Raw genomic sequence first — 20,194 nt, 5'->3', positions numbered from 1 at the left:
AAATTACCGAACGCCAATACGCACAAATTCATGCTATAAATGTTTTCCATCAACTGAACTGCCTAAGAATCGACTGAAGGAAAGCCTTTAAAGCCGTTAAGTTTCAACCGCATAATTGCTAAAACCAACTTAATGGTTTGAACAAATGCAAAATCAGAAAGTGTCAAACAGAACCCAAAACACGTCAGATAGAATTTGTTGACCTGTCTGATAATCATTTTGGCGTTTTTTTAACAGGCATTCATTGCTTTTGACGATGACACATTCATTCAAAAATAACAAATAATAATCTAGAGTTGCGTTTCTAAAGTTGGTCAGTATATATTGCTTATTGATAGTAGTCGTCTAGTGACTACTTTTTAAAATATCTTCTACCCCCAGAAGGAGATCTCGTATAATTATTACAAGTTTAGTACACAAAATTCAGTGTCATATATTTCTAAAGCATTTTTTTTCTGGATTACGACAAATCAGACGTTCTTTAAAAAAATGATATTGGAACTAGTTAATGTTTCGACCAAATTTAATGGGGTCACTTAGAAAGGGAGAAGAAAACAAAGACCTGGTGTCACTTGAACAATAAAGACCTTTAAATCCTTATCTAGATTTTGTTTTCACAAAAGTGCACACGCCTACTTAAAACACTGATAATCGATGTTTTGTTGATAGTCCTATTATTAAGAATGTATACACTTATCAAATAAATGTGAACTGCTCAAAGACAATGACGCCATGGTCAAGTTAAAACATGTATATAAAAAACCGAACTTATGAATTTCATTATAACATTTAAGACTTTGACATTTCATCAAATTGTGTTTTGGAAGATTCTTGTAATGAATGTCTGTAGAATTGAATGGTTTATATACTAGTAAACAAAACTCGAATTAAAGTTGACTAACTAAAACATGTTCAACTCAGATTGTACATACCCCCAGTAGCGTCTAGAAATGTATTTTGACTGTTTGATGTCCCAATATTGTTTGAAGCATAGCACAAGTATATTCCCTCATCTGATCTCTGAGTGTTGGTTATTGTCAACGATGGACTTGAGGTGGTACCTCCAGAATATCTACTGTTACCATTTATATCTACGTTAGTTTGAACACCATTGACCACTTTTCTCCAGAACACGTTAGTCTGAATAGGAGTTCCGGTAACATTACAAGGTATGGTTACCTGTTGACCGATCAAAACACTGTATGCTGATTGTGGAATGGTAACAGTTAGTAAGTCTGAAAAATATCATTTTCATTGGCATACGTTCAAAACGGTGAGATAATCATAATGATAATAATATTAAATGTATAAAGCGCCATTTATAAAACAATACTCTTAGGCGCTTTATATTCAGCATGGTAATTAAACAAAGATAAAATACTGAAATAAAAATACAACAAAAATGTCTACCATAAAACAAAAAAGGTCAATTCTAAAATATATATGTTAAACAAAATATTAACATTTAGCAATCTAGGGTCAAATCATGCAAATGTTGCCTGAATTTAAATATTTAAATCTGTGGAACATATTCAATGAGGTAAACCGCTACTCAAACTTGAATGTGATATCATTCTGCTCAATCAGATATACGGCTACATCTGCTTCAAAAGGAGTAGGGACATTGAGGCCTGATTTTGGCCCATGAAAATAAAATGTTTGATAGCTATTTCAAGTTGGTACATAATGTTTAGAAATGTAGAGTTGTTAATGTTTGTGTCATTTTGGTCTATTGTGGATAGACATTTTGGTCTCATTGGCAATCATACCACATCTTCTTTTTTATAGGATCAGGTAATATGAATGAAAAAGATTTATTTTTTATGACGTCACAATTATGTCATTATATGTACTGTTTTCTCAAAAAGGATGAAAAATACAGAATTTATGCAGTTTTCTATCTTTATTTCTATTGTGGCTCAGCCAAGAAACAAGAAAATAATTTAACAAAAGCTTTGATATAACTTTTGAAATAATCTCACCAAATATAAGTTGTTTCTGAGGTGCGCACACACTTTTTCAATCTAAGATATACTTTAAATTTGATGAAATAACGAGGAAAATCACAAACAAAATAGAAAATTTGCAACGTAAGTCATAATTTGTTGCCATGGTAACCTCGTCACTGACAAATTAGTTTTGTTTTTCTGAAAACCTTATACCTTATTCAAGTTTTCAGTAATTTAAAAATATATATGATTACTTTTAAATTTGAAGTAATTTTGGAGCCAAACAAGGGTCTAATTGCCCCTACTCCTTTCAGTCATTTTACAAAATGACTAGGTATTTTAAGTCATTTTTAATAATGTATATCAAGGTTAGGCATTATACAAAATGCCTGACAATTCAGTCCTTTTACAAAATGCCTAAATTTAGAAAACGCCTGTAACATATATATATTCTGGTTTAAATACTTAAATCCATATATTCGTTTCACTATTAACAGAAATGTCAGGAGAATGCCGTTTTTGGATATTTTGGTTATTATAACGGAAGACAATGAAATTGTCACAGATATCTTCTCAAAAGACACTGATACACATATGTATTTAATTTTTTACTCAAATCATCCAAAACATGTAAAATTAAATATACCTTTTAATCTAGCGTCAAGAATAATCACTATTACAAGTATAGACATATTTATGCAATAAAAGAGTGGAAGAATTAAAATCGTATTTAAAGAAGCAACACTACCCGGAACAAGTAATAAATTACGGAATTCAAAAAGCACTGACAAAAGGACCCATTGCTACAGAATAACGGCGATCCAAAGCTACCGAGGAATCATCCAACAATTTTTTTTAAAATAGTCCGTTTGTCACAACTTATAATCCGCGAGATTATGACACATTTAGTTTCATGCGACAAATTGAAACAAATTTACACAAAAGTGAAAGAATGGACAAAGTTTTACAGAAAAAGAAGATTATCAACAGCAAAAGACAGTCAAAAAGTCTGAAACGATATTTTACATCTTCGAAATTTGACTTCATGAACTGTGCCAATTGTAAAAAAATGTACCGATAAACGATGTCTGACTTGTCCAAATTTAATAGAAGTAAGTTCAATTTATTTCAAAAATGGAAAGCATTTACCGTTAAGCAAAATATGTCTTGTAAAAGTTCAAACGTCATCTATTCTCTCATTTGTTCAAATTGTGAGGAATTCTATGTTGGAGAGACAAAAAATGAACTGCGGACTAGAATGACTTTACATAGACAGCAAACCAATCATGAAGATTTAACACTCATCAGGGCAAACGACCATTTCCATCGTTGTTTTAATGGACGATTTAAAATATTTCCATTGTATATGTTCAATCGTAAAAATTATTTTCTCCGGAGGAAGAAGGAAGAATTATTCATAAACATTCTCAACCCGGGATTAAATGATAAATGATATTCTAATTTTAACGTAACATTTTAAAGTCCTAAAATGACATTATGATTAGTAGTCTCCCTTGTATTTGTTAACGTCATACTATTGTTAACGTCAATCAATTGTTTTATTTATATACAAGTCACATTACCTGAAGATCTGCGGAAGCAGTGAAAGTACCAGTAAAAAAGTGATGCATTGAAACCATTATTATCTTTTAATAATTTTCTTATATATATATATACACATTATGTACACAGCCATGTATCACCATCATTGATGGCGATCCGATGGATACATCTGTTGTAGGGTTGTCACTGACTCAGACGTACTTATGAATATAATTATTTTCTGTGACTGTATCTTACATTAATTTGTAGGATCCTTTACTATAGATAATTTAGCTGATCTGTAACAATAACATCTTCATGCCTTATATATCATGTATTGTAGTACGCTGCTAGATTAAAACTGACGTGGAAAGGTAACATATGGCCACCGAAAGCTCTTTTAAAATTGAGAGCCCAGGTGGTCGTGTGTTCTAGCGGGACGGCTGCAGTGCAGGCGATTTGGTGTCACGATATCACAGTAGCATGGGTTCGAATCCCGGCGAGGGAAGAACCAAAAATTTGCGAAAGCAAATTTACAGATCTAACATTGTTGGGTTGATGTTTAGACGAGTTATATATATATACGTTTCGGCCATGGGAATTTGTTTTATAGTTTTTATTATACAATCATTCAGAGACTTTATATATATATATATATATATATATATACAACCCGTCTAAACATCAACCCAACAATGTTAGATCTGTAAATTTGCTTTCGCAAATTTTTGGTTCTTCCCTCGCCGGGATTCGAACCCATGCTACTGTGATATCGTGACACTAAAAAGACATGCAATCCTTGACAATAAAGTTAAATCGTGCCATATAGTAAGCTATAAAAGACCCGATATGATCACTTATGAAATTATTTAAACGGGGAACAGAGGACTTAATTTAATAATTAAAAACTTCTTTTATTAAATTTATCACTCTTTTATAGATATCTGGTATGCACATATTGTTAAGGAAAACTAGCTGTCACCTCTTACCTCACCTGGGACAATAGTGTAAAAGCAAAACATCCGAAAAAGGTTTAAAAAAAATGTCGAACATATAACACATACAATACAAACTAAATTAAAACAAAGTATAAAGATTGTCGGTAAAATAAGTTCTGGTTAGGTACTTTTCAATTTCAACATACTTTTAATACTTTGAGAGTTAGAACTTGTATCTAAGACACTAAATATACTATTTCAATAATACATATGTAACGTACCTCCATTGACATCAAGAAATATTTGTGTACTTTGTCCTGTACCAATACCGTTAGAAGCAAAGCAAACATAATGCCCTTCATCGTTAAGGTCAACGTTATTTATCTGTAGAGACGGGTTACTGACTGTGGAACCACTGTACTTGTTGTTACTGTTAACGAAATTTATATCTGAAGTAACGCCGTTTTTTATCTTTCGCCAGTTAACACGTGTGTGAATTGGATTTGATGTGACGAGACAAACCAGAACAACCGAACTACCATAGTTGACATTATATATCGTTTGTTGTATATTAACAGTTGGTATATCTGAAATTGAAAACTCTATATAAGTGCATGTCGCTAGTTCATTTATGTATCTACGTGTACAAATAATAAGAAAGATGATTGTCAAGAAAATGTATGTTATATGGGTAAAACAACCTAAATTGTCATGAAATACGTGTAACAATATGTTTTTCATAGAACTATTATTTGGTGAACAAAAAGACATTTGGACATATGCCTTTAATTTAAATCAGAGTAATACATTATTTGTATTGCAAAATGTGCAAGTTATGTATTTATATCTATCTATACATTAAGGCCCAAACAACTGTACAAAAGAACAATACCAATTTCAAAAAGAAACATTAAATGTTAATTTCTATAAATATTCCGAATACAGATATACTTCATCAGCATGATAATGATGACGTCAAATGAATCATAGCATTTTATGCCTGATTAATTGCACCAATCTTGACATGTATGCAATTTAAAAACGGAAAACGCTTGTATAATTCTAAAATTTCAAATATGATTTAGTTTTTATGTATTTATAACAAAGACTACTTAGATATGCTTCTAAAAATAATAATTAAAGAATGACTATACCATTTTTCTGTTTATGAAGAAATAACATTACAAAGAAGGTGCAAATTAAATAACTCGCGTAACTGGTTATTTAAAAGTGTACACAATATATCTCATGTTATTTTGAATAGACATGAAGAAATAAGTCATTCCTTGTAATTCAGTTCTAAATTATATGTTTTGTAGTAACGTATTTAATAATGTTGCTGACGTCACAACCACATATCAAAAGTATGTCCATGAGCCGCTAGACAGAACACCTTTAGTCAACAGAAGATGTGTTACATCCAGAATTAAATAATTGTGTCATATTATTAGTATCATAGTGTGCTAATGATATATTTGGTATATATTGGGTCAGCTAAACACAAAATTCAAACACAATGAAGCCGTCATCCTTATAATCGGACCTTAAACTCCTGTATGCACTTTAGCATCGGGTTCTTGAGAATGAGAGGATTCTGTTCAAGTTTGGATTAGGAACGATTTGTTTTTAAATAGGATAAGGTATGAATTAACCCTCTATATAATTTAGGGAGTGTAAATTGTAAAAGGCCAAATCAAGTTCGGTTTCCCAAAAAGGGACAAAACAAATATAGTCAAAATGTATACATCGTTGTCGAAAGAATTAAATGTGGATGCTACTGTCATACAAGTGAGATATTTAACTAGTTTTTAAACCCGGTTTAATGCACCATGTTCTACATAAGAAAATGCATGTTTCTAATCAGGATTATGACAGGTGTTTTTTATAAGTTTTTAATTTGTATTTCTTCATCTTTTATGATAAATATATGCTTTTTTTTCTATCGACGAAGAAAAATACATGTTTTATAAGTTTAACCTGTCAGTTTTAGCGCTTATATTTTATTATTATCCCCCTCCGCAAGACCATTCCCGCCATCATATTCATATTTGAGGGTTGTCTGTAAAATTTGAGGACAATCTCAATACAATATCATTTACCCGTCCGAAATAAATAAAACACGTATATAACTATGTTAGATACTTTAACCCGGAGCCCATAAACAAATATTTCAGACGTTCGTATGAATAAATAGATATTGATATATGTTTTATTGATGCAAAATAGTTATTATGTTAGTGCATGTCTCATAACATCGTAACGAAGTAACACATAGTTAATTATCACGTAGATATATATAATATCTATAAAATGCACACGAACCACTGTCCTATTGTGATGTCTATCCAGTTCTGTTACACATTTAGTTTACAGCTAAGTTATGAGTTATCTTTCTTGTATCATAAAATTAATTTTTAAATGATTCCCATTTTTTTCAATTTTTCACCAATTGCAAATATAGGACATATGCTATCCATTCGTTTGATGTGTTTGAGGTTTTAATTTTGCCATTTGATTACGAACTTTCCATTTTGAAATTTCCTCGAAGTTCAGTTTTTTTGTGATTTTACTATTACTTTGTATTATAACATGTCGGGCTTTGATATTTTATCATATTGTGTATTCATGGATACTGAAAATGAATATTTGTAAATTAACATGGTAAATAAGTCAGTGAACATATATCAAATTAAAGTTGACTATAAAAAATATATTTGATGTTGTTAAAAATCTATCAGATGTTTTTGAAAACTACATACTGAAACTGAATTATAAGAAGAAAAAACAAATTAAAATTTTAAAATCGTTATTCATGTTGTAGGCGGATTAGAAAAAGAGCAATATTTAATACTTACTACCGACAACATCTAATGAGGTAGTTGCACTCTGTCCAGTTCCCACAATGTTTGTGGCATAACATGTGTAGTTTGCTTCATCACTTAATGCAGCATTGTTGATAGTCAGAGATGAAATGAGAAGTGTGGAACCAGAATATTTCCCGCCACTATTGGTGACGTCGATATTTGATGTTGTTCCACCTAAAGTCTTCCGCCAGTAAACTTGTAAGTGGGCAGGGTTTGAAACAACTGAACATCCAAGAGCTATCGAACTACCAAAGTTAATTTGGTACCTAAGAAAGCTAACTTGTACTATTGGGACCCCTACAAAAGAAAATGTTTATAATAATGTGTCTACACAAAAATTAAAATTGAAACATCGAAATGCAATCCATTCAATCAAATTAAGGAATACAATCATAGGCAATATTACCAATGAATTACAGTACAGTACTAGCATTAAAGATAAAGACAACATATATTATATGGAACATGATAACTGTCTTCTGATGTTAATTGTTTAATATATTCGTTGCTTTTTACATTATATTCAGTAGTATCTACATTACGTTCAGCAATATTTATATTATGTTCAGTAGTTTTCATATTATGTTCAGTAGTTTTCATATTATGTTCAGTAATTTTCATATTATGTTCAGTAGTTTTCATATTAGGTTCAGTAGTTTTCATATTATGTTCAGTAGTTTTCATATTATGTTCAGTAGTTTTCATATTATGTTCAGTAGTTTTGACATTATGTTCGGTGCTTTGGTTATTTTGTTCAGTAGTTTCATTATTATATGCAGTGGTGTTTAAATCATGTTCGGTCTTTCTGACGTTATATTCAGTGCATTTTTCATTATGTTCAGTACTTTTGATATTATTTGCAATACATTATGTATTACCTTCAGTGGTCCCGGTTTCCTTATATTCGGTAGATTATTCGTAATGTTCAGTAAAATCATCAGTATTATACTCAGTTCAATGAACTATATGTTCAGCGGTTGTCTCATTATGCTGATGTAGTAGAAGTTGGAAAATTAATAACAGAATTTGTTGGATAAAACGAACTCGGACATATTTGGATGACGTTTTCTTTATGGACATCTTTTATACGTGATGAAATAAAAATAGAAGAAATGGAAGTAGTATATAATCGGTTTGGTTTACGCTCCTACGTTTTCAATGTTCACAAGGACAAAATAACTCCTGACTTAATTTGTAAAAAGTCATGACTGATTTATTGTTGTTTTCTGAACGTACAGTGGCAAATATTTCACGCATATCTATGACGAAGAGAAGAATGGCAAACAAGAACTAATCAGTTCGCGCGTTGTCGTTCATACACCATTACTATAGAGAGACGACAAAAAGACAAACAACAAAATACAAAATATTTAAACAGGTTCTATAGTTTTTATATTCTTCGTAGGCAACTATTTTCGTTGGTTGACTGTAGCATAGTAATCTCATGCACTGACTTATTAATAGACCACCAAAAACCTCCTTGTAGAAAGTGTAACAGTATCACGCATCCTATTCCGATAAAAGGCGTTTGAGTGTCAGATTTATATTTGATATACCAAAATATAAGGTTGTGGATAAGGTTTACAGAATAGAGAACAATGCCACCCCCCTACAAAAGAGAGAGTATAAGTAATGTTCGAAAAAATTAAGAATACAGAATAAAGGGTTGCTAAAAATGGGGGGGGGGGGGGAGGAATGAAAAAAATTGTGCTGGTCCTACTCAGAACTGGTTCATTGATCTTACCCATGCAACTATGTTCATTCGTAAGCATCGGTATTTTCCTCCAAAATCACGGTCATGCACGAGTTGACAAACCTTTACTTTCTTCTTTTGCATTCTGACAGAAATTATTACAACAATGATAAAACAGTTTATGATAGAGTTCAGACCAAACCGGTCTGCAATAGCAGAAAAAAAAACAAATCATCTAGTCATAAATTTTACAATCAAATAGGCGAGTGACTTATTTCAAAAAGACGCTTAGTTAACGACTTTAATGCACCCAACTAACACACGGCTGTACTATATATCATTCGAAAGCTGATCATCTGTACTTTCTGTTTTGCCCGGTCGTAAAAAAATCGTACGGTGCATTTTCTGTTAAATCAAGGTCAAAGGTCAAGAAAAAAATTTCCAATTTTTACGATTATTAAATTAAACGCTATTTTTTTATTCTTGTACCCTAAAATTTTTCAAAAGATCATATGAACTTTATGGAACATGATACATAATTTCCAAATCAAACAAAAAATAAGAAATTCGATGCGCAAAATTTCCCGAAAATTGAAATTTATCACAAAACCCTTAAAAAATGATTTTTTTTTCAAAAAGTAAAATATAGCTTGGGGAATCGATATTTGTACGCTAAAAAATAGACAAATGTATATATTTTAGGTCAAGGAATATTTGTTTTGTAATTTTAAGATGTTATTATTTATTTTTGTTCATAGAACAGCCTTCTATTGAAGTGTTTGCAGTTGCCCAAAAATCTACCATCTTCAAATAGCGGTCATTTTGTTAATTTATGTTAAAATAGCACATCGCTAATTGAGAATATCAGGGAGGAGAATGAGATTTCATAATAAAAGAAAGGAAATTTAAAGTTAGAACTTAATATATGCGAGGTAATTGAGGTTAAACTGTTTTTTACTGAGTCAAACTTTTTTACTTTTTGTAATTATGTTTAAATGCAATCATGACTTTGCTACTAACACGTAGGCAACATTGAAATAATTAAAAACGAACTGACAAAGCCGGGCAACAAACGAACAAGACAAGCAACAGTATACAAAACACAAGATATAAAGCTACAGATTTAGTAACACAATCTCCCCAAAAAATTTTGAGTGAACTCAGTGCTCCCAAAGGGTAGGTAGATTATGTTCCACATGTGACAACCGTCTTAGTTTAAACATATTTATTTATAGTGGATTGGGAAACAAGTTTTGCAACTTAAATTAATCTCTTTCCATTTTGCGTGAGCAAGTGCTACCTTGTAGCGGCATTAGTCTGCTCTTTTTCGAAATCAACAAACGTGTGTTTAACGTGCAAGAGATATGGCTCTCTCTTTACACGGGTCAGTCATTTATTGTCCCCTTCCGATGGACTTTCATTGTTTCCGTAAGACCATACTCACAAATGGTGTCTAGTAGAGCCGAAAATTCAGTCCCTGAAATTTTCATCACGGAACGGGAATCGAACAAGGAACCTTTGTGTTAGTAGTTCGATGCACTAACCACTACACCACTGCTCTCTTTTACCCGTCTTGTGGCTCATGTATTTCATAACTCGGTGCCAAGCCTTATTCAGTTGGTGTCATTCACGGCAGAGATGACGGCAATTTGGTTACGTCGATGGAACTTAACAGTCGTCATCTGGCGAAACAGATATCTCATAATTGTCAACCAACTCGTAGTGGCGTCCATGAAATTTTCAAAGGGCTGATTTCAACTTTGCATTTGAACTCTGGTTTAGAACCATGTTTAAACCACAATTTTTATCAAATGTCCTGTACCAAGTCAGGCATATGACAGTTGGTATAGAATACTCTGTTTCTTTGTATGATGGTGTGTGTTTTTTTTGTAGCAGTTTAGTGTTTCTGTTATATCGTTGTGTTCCCTTTATAGTTGATGCGTTTCCCTAGTTTTGTGACCCGGATTTATTTCAGTTACTAGTAAATCGATTGATCACTATTGAATAGCGGTATACTATAGTTGCCTTTATTTCAGAGGAGATGCGGCTCAATAAAATCGGTCTCCGCCTTTAGTAGTATAGATATGCAAGCGTTGCTATAATGTTGTTAGATGGAAATGAGAGGTTTATAATTTTGTAGTAAGGGGTGGTTCTATGGGTTGTTTTATGCACATTTCTCTTGTCGTAAAACTTTTTCTCAACCAACCCTCATCATCGATTTCAAGATACGTGATGGAGTAAATCATATCTGTTGAGTCTTTTATTTCCAATTTCACTGGAAAATACAAGTCCAACATTGTCACAAATGTTGCGCTCTTTAGTGAGATGACAACATCTATATATAGTGGAAAGTGAAGTTTCAAGATAATGAAAGCTTCTTTTCAGACGTCATCAGAAACTCTTGCATGAAGTCATCCTCGTATGAAAAATGAACTAGTCATTCAAGCTATTCAGGAAGTCTAGTTGTAACTAGAATCTTTGCGTATAAATGGATATTTTTTCTTCAAAATTATTCTTATTTTATGAATTAATACATGTAAACAATGAACAACGCAATTTAAGCAATCAAGAAATCAAGTTTTATAATGTGTTTACTAGTTTTTTGAAATTCTTTGAAATTTCAATTTTCATCAATTTATTTTTATTTATTTTGGTCGAAATTTTCAATTCACATAAAATAAATAAAATGGTCTTTTCACTACAACAATATTTATAATGAAGCTACAAATCAAACAATTAGAAAAGTCAAAATATGTTTATTTCAGACTGGTAGTTACAATGCAGATTGCAATTATCTTAGTTTAACCCCCTTTATTTCAAGCAATAAGATGATTCGCGCACATATTTTTTTACTCTAAATTTTTCAGATTCTTAAAAATTTGTTTATTTAAAAATCGTATATTGACCACATACAATGTTTAAATAGGAAGAAATTCTTAAAAGCAGTGTTTTCGCAGATGGCGGAATTTTGGCAACTGTATGAGTTGTTATGATTTGCTGTTTGATTAGAAGTAAGCATACTTTTAGGAAATTTTATGATGTCAAAAACTTCTTTAATAGTCATTACAGGGTATTACTTAGTTTAAAGTGATAAGCAGTTGCACCAGAAAGAAAAATTTGGGTTTTCACACATTTTGTCAACTTTTACTCGAATTTCAGGAAACATGTGAGCTCTGTCAAAAACACGCTTTAAATATTTAAAAAAGGCATTTGAATAATGACTGTTAATCGCTCTGCTAAAAGTTTAAATTGTTTGCATTTGTGAATTAAGTATATAAAAGTCATATAATGCAATCAGGCTGAAATCTTCAAAAATATGCACTTATTCGTCATTGGTCTTTGATCTCGATTTGACGGAAATTGCACCGTACGATTTTTTTACGACCGGGCAAAACAGATAGTACATATGTGTAGCTTTAAAATGATATATAATTTAGCCGTGTGGTAGGTAGGTGCATTAAAAATTTAATTTTATGGTTAAAGTCACTCGCCTAAAAGAGCTATTATCGATTTATATCACTTACGCTCAGATATTTGGAAACAAAGATGTATGAGAACAGAAAAAGTTGAAAAGCTATATATATCTGTCCAAAAAGGACAACAAAAAGAACAAAATAAGTCGAAGTCAACTTTGCCTGAGGGAGTTAAAACCTTAGTGTCTTTATTATTTCAAAATTTCGTAAAGGGAATTGCAAAATCAAAACGTCTCTTTCGCCAGCATGATTCACCCGTCCGCGGTTTCAAATATATTTTTAGAATCCACAATCCATTACAATTTAAAACAACAATTTATTGCTAAGGTCTGGGAGACAAATGCTCAAAGACGGATGAAATTGTTCTCGATTTTTTTTCGTTGATAAAACAAGTTTGTTCGCTTCTTATAAATGTTAGATATATTTTAAAATTCTCCAAAACAACAGATTGATAGGCATTTGTTTTTATACAATTTGGTTATCAATGATAAAATCTAATTCTGGTGATCAAATGTTATTCTATCAGATTCCAGATAACTCTTAAAGTCGGATAACGAATGGTGCTGTATGTATTATAAAACTTCATGATCATCTGTTCTGTACTATTAACTCCTTCCACAAACTAAATATTATCAAATATACATAATTTCACCTGAGATGCTGCTTGGTATCCCATACATCCAAATTATTATCAAAAATTATTAATAAATTGAAATATTTATATATTCCCGTGTTAGACTTCAACCAGATACTAATCAAATTTGATCAATTATTTCATTTTTGTAGTGCAGTGAAAAATTCAAAAGGGAAATATAATTTAAAGAATAAAAATAGGAAGATATGGTGTGAGTGCCAATGAGACGACTCTCCATCCAAATAACAATTTATAAAAGTAAACCATTATATTTAATGTACGGCCTTCAACATGGAGCTTTGGCTCACACCGAACAACAAGCTATAAAGGGCCCAGCATTACTAGTGTAAAATCATTCAAACGGGAAAACCAACGGTCTAATCTATATAAAAAACGAGAAACGAGAAACACGTATAAATTACAAAAACAAACTTCAACTTCTGTACATCAGATTCCTGACCTACGCATATTTCTTACTGTTTAGATGAGAATGGCAAAAAGAATTACAGAAGAAAGAAATAGAGACCCCCCTTTTCCGTTATCCCCACTCCAAACCCTGAGTTGTCATTGTGACGGACAGTTTTGTTTAATATACTTAACTGTTCTTGTTTATGAAAGAATATTTGTACAAGGTGTTGTTGTCATATGTACAACCAACCAACAAAAAGGGTTGCCTACTAAGAATATAAAAACTATAGAAAATGTTTTGATATTTGATATTTTGTTGTTTGTCTTTTTTTCGTTGCTCTATAGTAATGATATACCAACGACAACGCACACAACTGCTAAAGTTCTTGTTTGAAATTCTTCTCTTCGTCATAGATATGCGTGAAATATTTGCCACTGTAGGTTCAGAAAACAACAATCCATCAATGATTACATTTTTAAAATAAAGTCAGGAGTTATTTTTTTCTTGTGAATATTGCAAGCGTGGGAGCGTTAACCAAACCAATATTAAATTCAGCTTTCATTTCTGCCACGTTCATTCCATCCCGTAAAAATTATGTCTTTAAAGAAAACGTTCGTCAAAAATATCCCCGTTCATTTTATTGATTTCCCGACTTTTACTGCATCATCATAATAATACAATCGCTGAACGTATAGTTCATTGGACCGAGTATAATACTGATGATTTTACTGAATATAATGAATAATCCACCAAATATAAATTAACCGGGACCAATACATTATGTACTGCAAATAATATTGAATCTACTGAACATAATGGCGAAAGTACTGAATATATAAAGAAAAATGCACTGATTATAACGTCAGAAGTTCCGAACATAATTTACACCACTGCATATAATAATGAAACTTCTGAACATAATAATCAAGGCACCGAGCGTAGTGTCAAAACTACTGAACAGAATGTCAAAACAACTGAACATAATATGAAAACTACTGAACATGACGCATAAAGCACCGAACATATTAAACAATCAACATCAGAAGACAGTTATGGCGTTCCAAAGAGTTCGAATAGAAAAAAAAAAAAAAAAAAACAATTGTAAAAAATGGAAAACAACACGTTTTATAATAAATTGCGTCCGAAGCGCTTTTCTGCATTTACCTTCATCAGGAACGCTCAAAGCCAAACATTTGAAATCCGAAGATGTATAATTACCGAAAATCGTTGAAGAGCTATATGTCAAAAATACCAAAAATAAATAGCCAAATTAGTCTAAAGCCAACTTTGCCTGAGGGAGTTGAAACCTTAGTTTCATAATAATTTCAAAATTTATAAACAGACAATTTTTAGTACAGTATGTTAAATCATGTCAGTACCGAAGCACTGACTACTGAGCTGATGATACCCTCGGGGACTGACAGTCCACCAGCAGAGGTATCGACCCAGTGATTTAAAAAATGGAAAACAACACGTTTTATAATTAATTGCGTCCGAAGCGCTGTAAAATATACTATTAACATAACAAAGGCTTACTCGTTTTGAATAATTGCTTATTTCCACCCAGGTGAACTCTTTTGAACAGTTCTCTCATCGTGAATCATACAATATCTTTTTTTTCATTACGAAGAATTATACATACCTCCAGTAACGTCTAGAAATGTATTTTGACTGTTTGATGTCCCAATAGTGTTTGAAGCATAGCACACGTAAGTTCCCTCATCTAATCGCTGAGTGTTGGTTATTGTCAACGATGGACTTGAGGTGGTACCTCCAGAATATCTACTGTTACCATTTATATCTACGTTAGTTGGAACACCATTTACCACCTTTCTCCAGAACAGGTTAGTCTGAATAGGAGTCCCGGTAACAGTACAAGGTATGGTTACCTGTTGACCAATCAAAACACTGTAGGATGACTGAGGAACGGTAACAGTAAGTAAGTCTGCAAACAGAACAAAGCAAGGAGATAAATACGTTTATATTTGAGACTTTACAAGCCCAAGAAAATAGTTTGTTACATTCAGTATCTATCATTTTATTACCTTCATTCTCATTATGAATTTTCATTTCCTTGAGCTAAAAACTGTAATATCTTTAATAATAAATCTCTAAACTTTTCGTCTTACCTTTTACATTTACACAGTTTTAAGATTAACAATTGATAAAAATAAAGATGACACAGTATGATGTGAAAACTACTATAGAAATATATTGTATTTGCCAACTAAAATTTACAATACAATAAAGTAAGCTATAAAAGACCCTCGCAGGACGTAATTTGTTAATTAAAAAAGTTTTTTTTATAACAGACAGCAAACACAAGCAATCACATTTCTATTTAACGCACATGGATAATGTGACAGATTTTTTCATGTGCAGGAACGATCACTTCTCCCCTAACATAGGACTGTGGTGTAAACTACAGCATGAGTACAAATATTCAAGTATTTGTCGAATATAATAAGATGCTAACATTGTTTTACAAAGATATGAGTATTATCTGTAAATGCAAATCTTTGACGAGCATCTTCGAATTCTACCTTAGTTGTAATATTTTAAAAACAGAGTCATTGATCCAAAAAGTAAAATCACAAAAATACTGAACTCAGAGGAAAATCAATACGGAAAGTCTATAATCATATGGCAAAATCAAATAACAAAACGCATCAAAAACGTAGAGACAAGAACTGTCATATTCCTGACTTGGTACAGGCATTTTCAAATGTAGAAAATGGTGGATTAAACCTGGTTCTATAGCGCTTACCCTCTCACTTTAATAACAGTCTCATCAAATTCCGTTATATTTATATGATGCGTTCAATAAACAGTCACAATTAATAAAATAGTCAAAATATGGGTACATCAGTCATCATCGCATAACAATTTTAAAAGTGATATTTAACAGAACACAAAAACATCTATCTACGAACACATGGATTGACTTGAGTGTCTGACGTCATAAAATTTGAATACGTCACATAAATTTGTCGTTCAATGTGCATACAAACAGTTTTAAAATTTACATAGGCAATGTAAGCATACAGAGTTAAAAAATCAAAAGTATGTAAGAACAAATTACAGAAATAGACCGAGATTTAAACTAGTCCAAAAGTTATAGGTAGAATTTATGAGAATCCAAAAATAGTTAATTCCCCTACGCGATTGAATTATTTTGACGTTTGTGGTTCAACGTATATAGTAATTCATAATAGAAATATATCATAATAACATATAATAGACCAAAATAATACTGACGGGATCTTTTAAAGTACAGAGTCATGTAATAAGAACAAAAGAAATACAAAGAGTCGTATATACAAAACAAACCACCAACAAATGAAAGCCAATACTCACACATTGACGAGATGTATAAGTACCGAGCCACGTCAAACGGATATCACATAAAACCATTCAACAGTTAAAGTAATATTAGTAATAGAACAAAAACAAATGAAAGAACAGTAAAACATGTTGTTAAGATGATAAACAACATCAGTACGCAGAATCTTTACATCAAGACCATCGTGTATTATTTGAGAAGTTGATACGGAATATTTATCAACAAGGTCTTGGTACCTTCCGATGAACTTTTTTAGAAAAAGGACGAGACACAAAAAAATATTAGTTCATTAATGCCTAAATATGTAATTTACTTCCAATGACATCTAGGAAAGTTTGCGAACTTTGTCCTGAACCAACACTATTGGAAGCTAAGCAAACATAATAGGCTTCGTCATTAAAATCCACGTTATTTATCTGTAGAGACGGGTTACTGACTGTTGAACCACTGTACTTGTTGTTACTGTTAACTACATTTAAATCTGTGGTAACGCCATTCTTTATCTTTCGCCAGTATACTGTTGTATGAGTTGGATTTGCTGTGACGGAACATACAACGACAATAGAACTACCATAGTTTATATTATATGACGACTGTTGAATATTAACAGTTGGTATACCTGAAAAAGCAAAATCTATATTATTTCCATCCCCCTACTGATATATCAATCCAAGTTGAACAATCATAAAGAATGAAGGGTGTCTAGAAAATATAAATGTGTAATATTTGAAAAATTTAATCTTTTCTGGAACTATGTTTTTTTTTTTTTTTAATATATTCGACATTAATATTCGGTGAACAACAAGAAAAGAGGAAATTCGATCGTAAACTTATTACTCATTGCATTACTTCTTTTTGTTCAGCTTTACAAGTTCTTATTATTATGTTTTTCCATTGACGCGAAGAACACACAAACATTAATAGAAACTAGAAGACAGAAATTATGAATCTAACAAAATTTGCAGCTTCTGAATTCCAGTTGATCACTCATTTCAAATCAATGCACCATATCTTACTAGACTTATCTATAAACATCCTCTTCAACTGATTGAGGCTAAAGTCTTTACGTCCTCGATTTGCATGAAATAATTGCCACTGTTCTAAGCAAGTTATAAAAGCTTAAGTTGATTGCAAAAACATACATTTTTTTCATTATGCAATAATTTACCTAAGAAGTATTTTTTTCACACAGTATGCATTTATACTCATATAAAAGAAGCCTGTTATCGAGCCTCTACATCACTTACTTCCTGTAACACTGAGTGTGGTTACACTGCTACGTCCTGTTCCTATAGCGTTTGTTGCTGTGCATGTATATGTTCCGATATCTGTTGATGATAGATTCAATATGGTGAGAGACGGCACGATAGTTGTTATTCCTCTATATTTTGTTGTATTGCTGAATTGTGTTATTATATTGGAAGATGCACCGTTATTAAAAATCCACGATACAGACTGAAGAGTGCTATCTGGTGAGGAGACTGTACATTGTAAGGTAACAGACTGTCCGGTAGTTTCTGAGTAGGTCGGCTGAGAAACTGTTACTACTGGTATGCGTGCTTTAATGGAAAGATGGTTGACAATATTAATAAGATAAATGACAACATAATAAAGGTTCAATATACAATTGGACGTTAATGTAATAATAAATTCATTTTGTAAACACAGATATACAACATTCTGAAGCAAAATGAAAAATAAAAGATTTACAGAATGGGTAATTGACCTTTCGAAACCACAATTAGAACAATTTATTAGTCTTTCGTAACGTTAATAATATGAGTTTTTGTGTATTTGATAGTCAAGCGATTAGTCTTTTTTAAAAACAATATCGAAATATTCTAAACTCAAAGATATCAATAAACTGGTTAGATTAAAATATAAAGAATTACCTAGAACTGTTAATGTTATAGTATTGGAGTTGGCTGTGGTTAATCCATTGGTTGCCTGACAGTAATATTGTCCCCCATCAGCCAAAGCCACGTTTGATATAGTCAATGATGGGTTGATGGTATTGCCGTTGGAATATTTCGAAGAAGAAGCAATATTAAGCACTTGATTGTTAAAGTACCAAGAGATATATGTTGCTGTTCCGATAACTTGGCAGGTCAAGACAACAAGAGTGCCAACATTATTTTGATACAGTGTTTGAGGGGCATTCACTGATAACGGGTCTGCAAATAACAAAAGAAATATTGAATTTAGCACTTGTTTCCATTCTATCCGTTAAATATAAAGTCTAGCCTTATTTTTTGTCAGATTATTAAATGGTAGGAACATCATTCAATGCGAATTCAAAAAATCATTCACCGAGAAAAAGGATTTGGAAATGACAGTAACATTTAAATTATGAGATACGATAGTGGTCGTCAACATTCATCGATAGAGTCTAATAATCAAACTAAAACATTCCTTTATAAATTTATTTACATCCAGCTGATATATTGAGGATGTGCTTTCACTGAATAACCCATATTTCAGCCAGTAATTATATACTGATAGTAGAAAGGCTGCTTTATACTTTGATCTCTTCGCCAAAATTGACAAAGATAGTAAACCGGACAATTTCAACTGCCCCATTATCAATGTCCCGTTTAGCAGTAACATACCGTATGCGCCGTTGTATGGTGATCAATTACATGTGCTTCATTCAGTGGATACATTATGCTCATACACGTGCACACTGTACGTGTGTTTAAAATTATATTGTGCTGTCATAAATAAATTTAAGTGTGTTCGCTGTTATCGTGTGGTTAAACGAAATTTATACGATATATTTGGTTTACAGTTTGATTCAGAAGAAACATCAAGATAGCTAGATAATACAATTAATAATCTAATTACTACCACAATTTGATATTAATAAGTATTGTAATTTTCGTTGTCATTTATAAATATAAAATCAGTTAAACAAATCTAATCTTAAATCAGTCCTAATTCTATCTAATTTTTGGGAAATCTTTTTACAAATACAAAAGTGTGTTTTTGTAGAATTTCAAATGTGACGTCACATTGTGCGTTGAGGCTTTGGCTAACTCGGCTGTGTAATTTTATGTGCTGGATTAGGTTGTTTATGTAATGTGTCCATTGTTGTACTGTAGTTAGTCACCACTTCAGTTTTATCATGTATATCTATTATACAGTATTTTTTTCATAAAATTTACTGTTTGCTAAAGTATGAATTATTCTAAATAATAAGAATTTTCTTATCCCAGGCAGCAAACCCTAGCGATATTTGGCACAACTTTTTAGAACTTTTATTCCTCATTTCTCTTCAACTTTTACCTGTGTTGGCTTTCGATTGTCACTGGTTTGTATTGTGTGGACAAAACGCACGTCTGTCCTATTA

The 20,194-nt window shown here is 31.8% G+C and overlaps 1 protein-coding gene across 1 annotated transcript in view; it reads right to left on the bottom strand.

The window, feature by feature from the left end:
• Positions 1 to 20,194, bottom strand: part of LOC134705909 (hemicentin-1-like) — a 110,404-nt gene that overhangs the window by 26,158 nt on the left and 64,052 nt on the right. Inside the window, exons 6-11 of the mRNA XM_063564627.1 lie at positions 18,738 to 19,019; positions 18,093 to 18,404; positions 17,159 to 17,464; positions 15,145 to 15,447; positions 7,285 to 7,590; positions 933 to 1,235 (exon numbers count right to left, since the gene is read on the bottom strand). Coding sequence (XP_063420697.1) covers positions 933 to 1,235; positions 7,285 to 7,590; positions 15,145 to 15,447; positions 17,159 to 17,464; positions 18,093 to 18,404; positions 18,738 to 19,019 — 1,812 coding nt within the window. The remainder of the gene's footprint in view (positions 1 to 932; positions 1,236 to 7,284; positions 7,591 to 15,144; positions 15,448 to 17,158; positions 17,465 to 18,092; positions 18,405 to 18,737; positions 19,020 to 20,194) is intronic.

Source organism: Mytilus trossulus, chromosome 1 (assembly GCF_036588685.1).
Source record: "Mytilus trossulus isolate FHL-02 chromosome 1, PNRI_Mtr1.1.1.hap1, whole genome shotgun sequence".
Taxonomy (NCBI): Eukaryota; Metazoa; Mollusca; class Bivalvia; order Mytilida; family Mytilidae; genus Mytilus; species Mytilus trossulus.
This window is presented reverse-complemented; position numbering and strand designations above follow the sequence as displayed.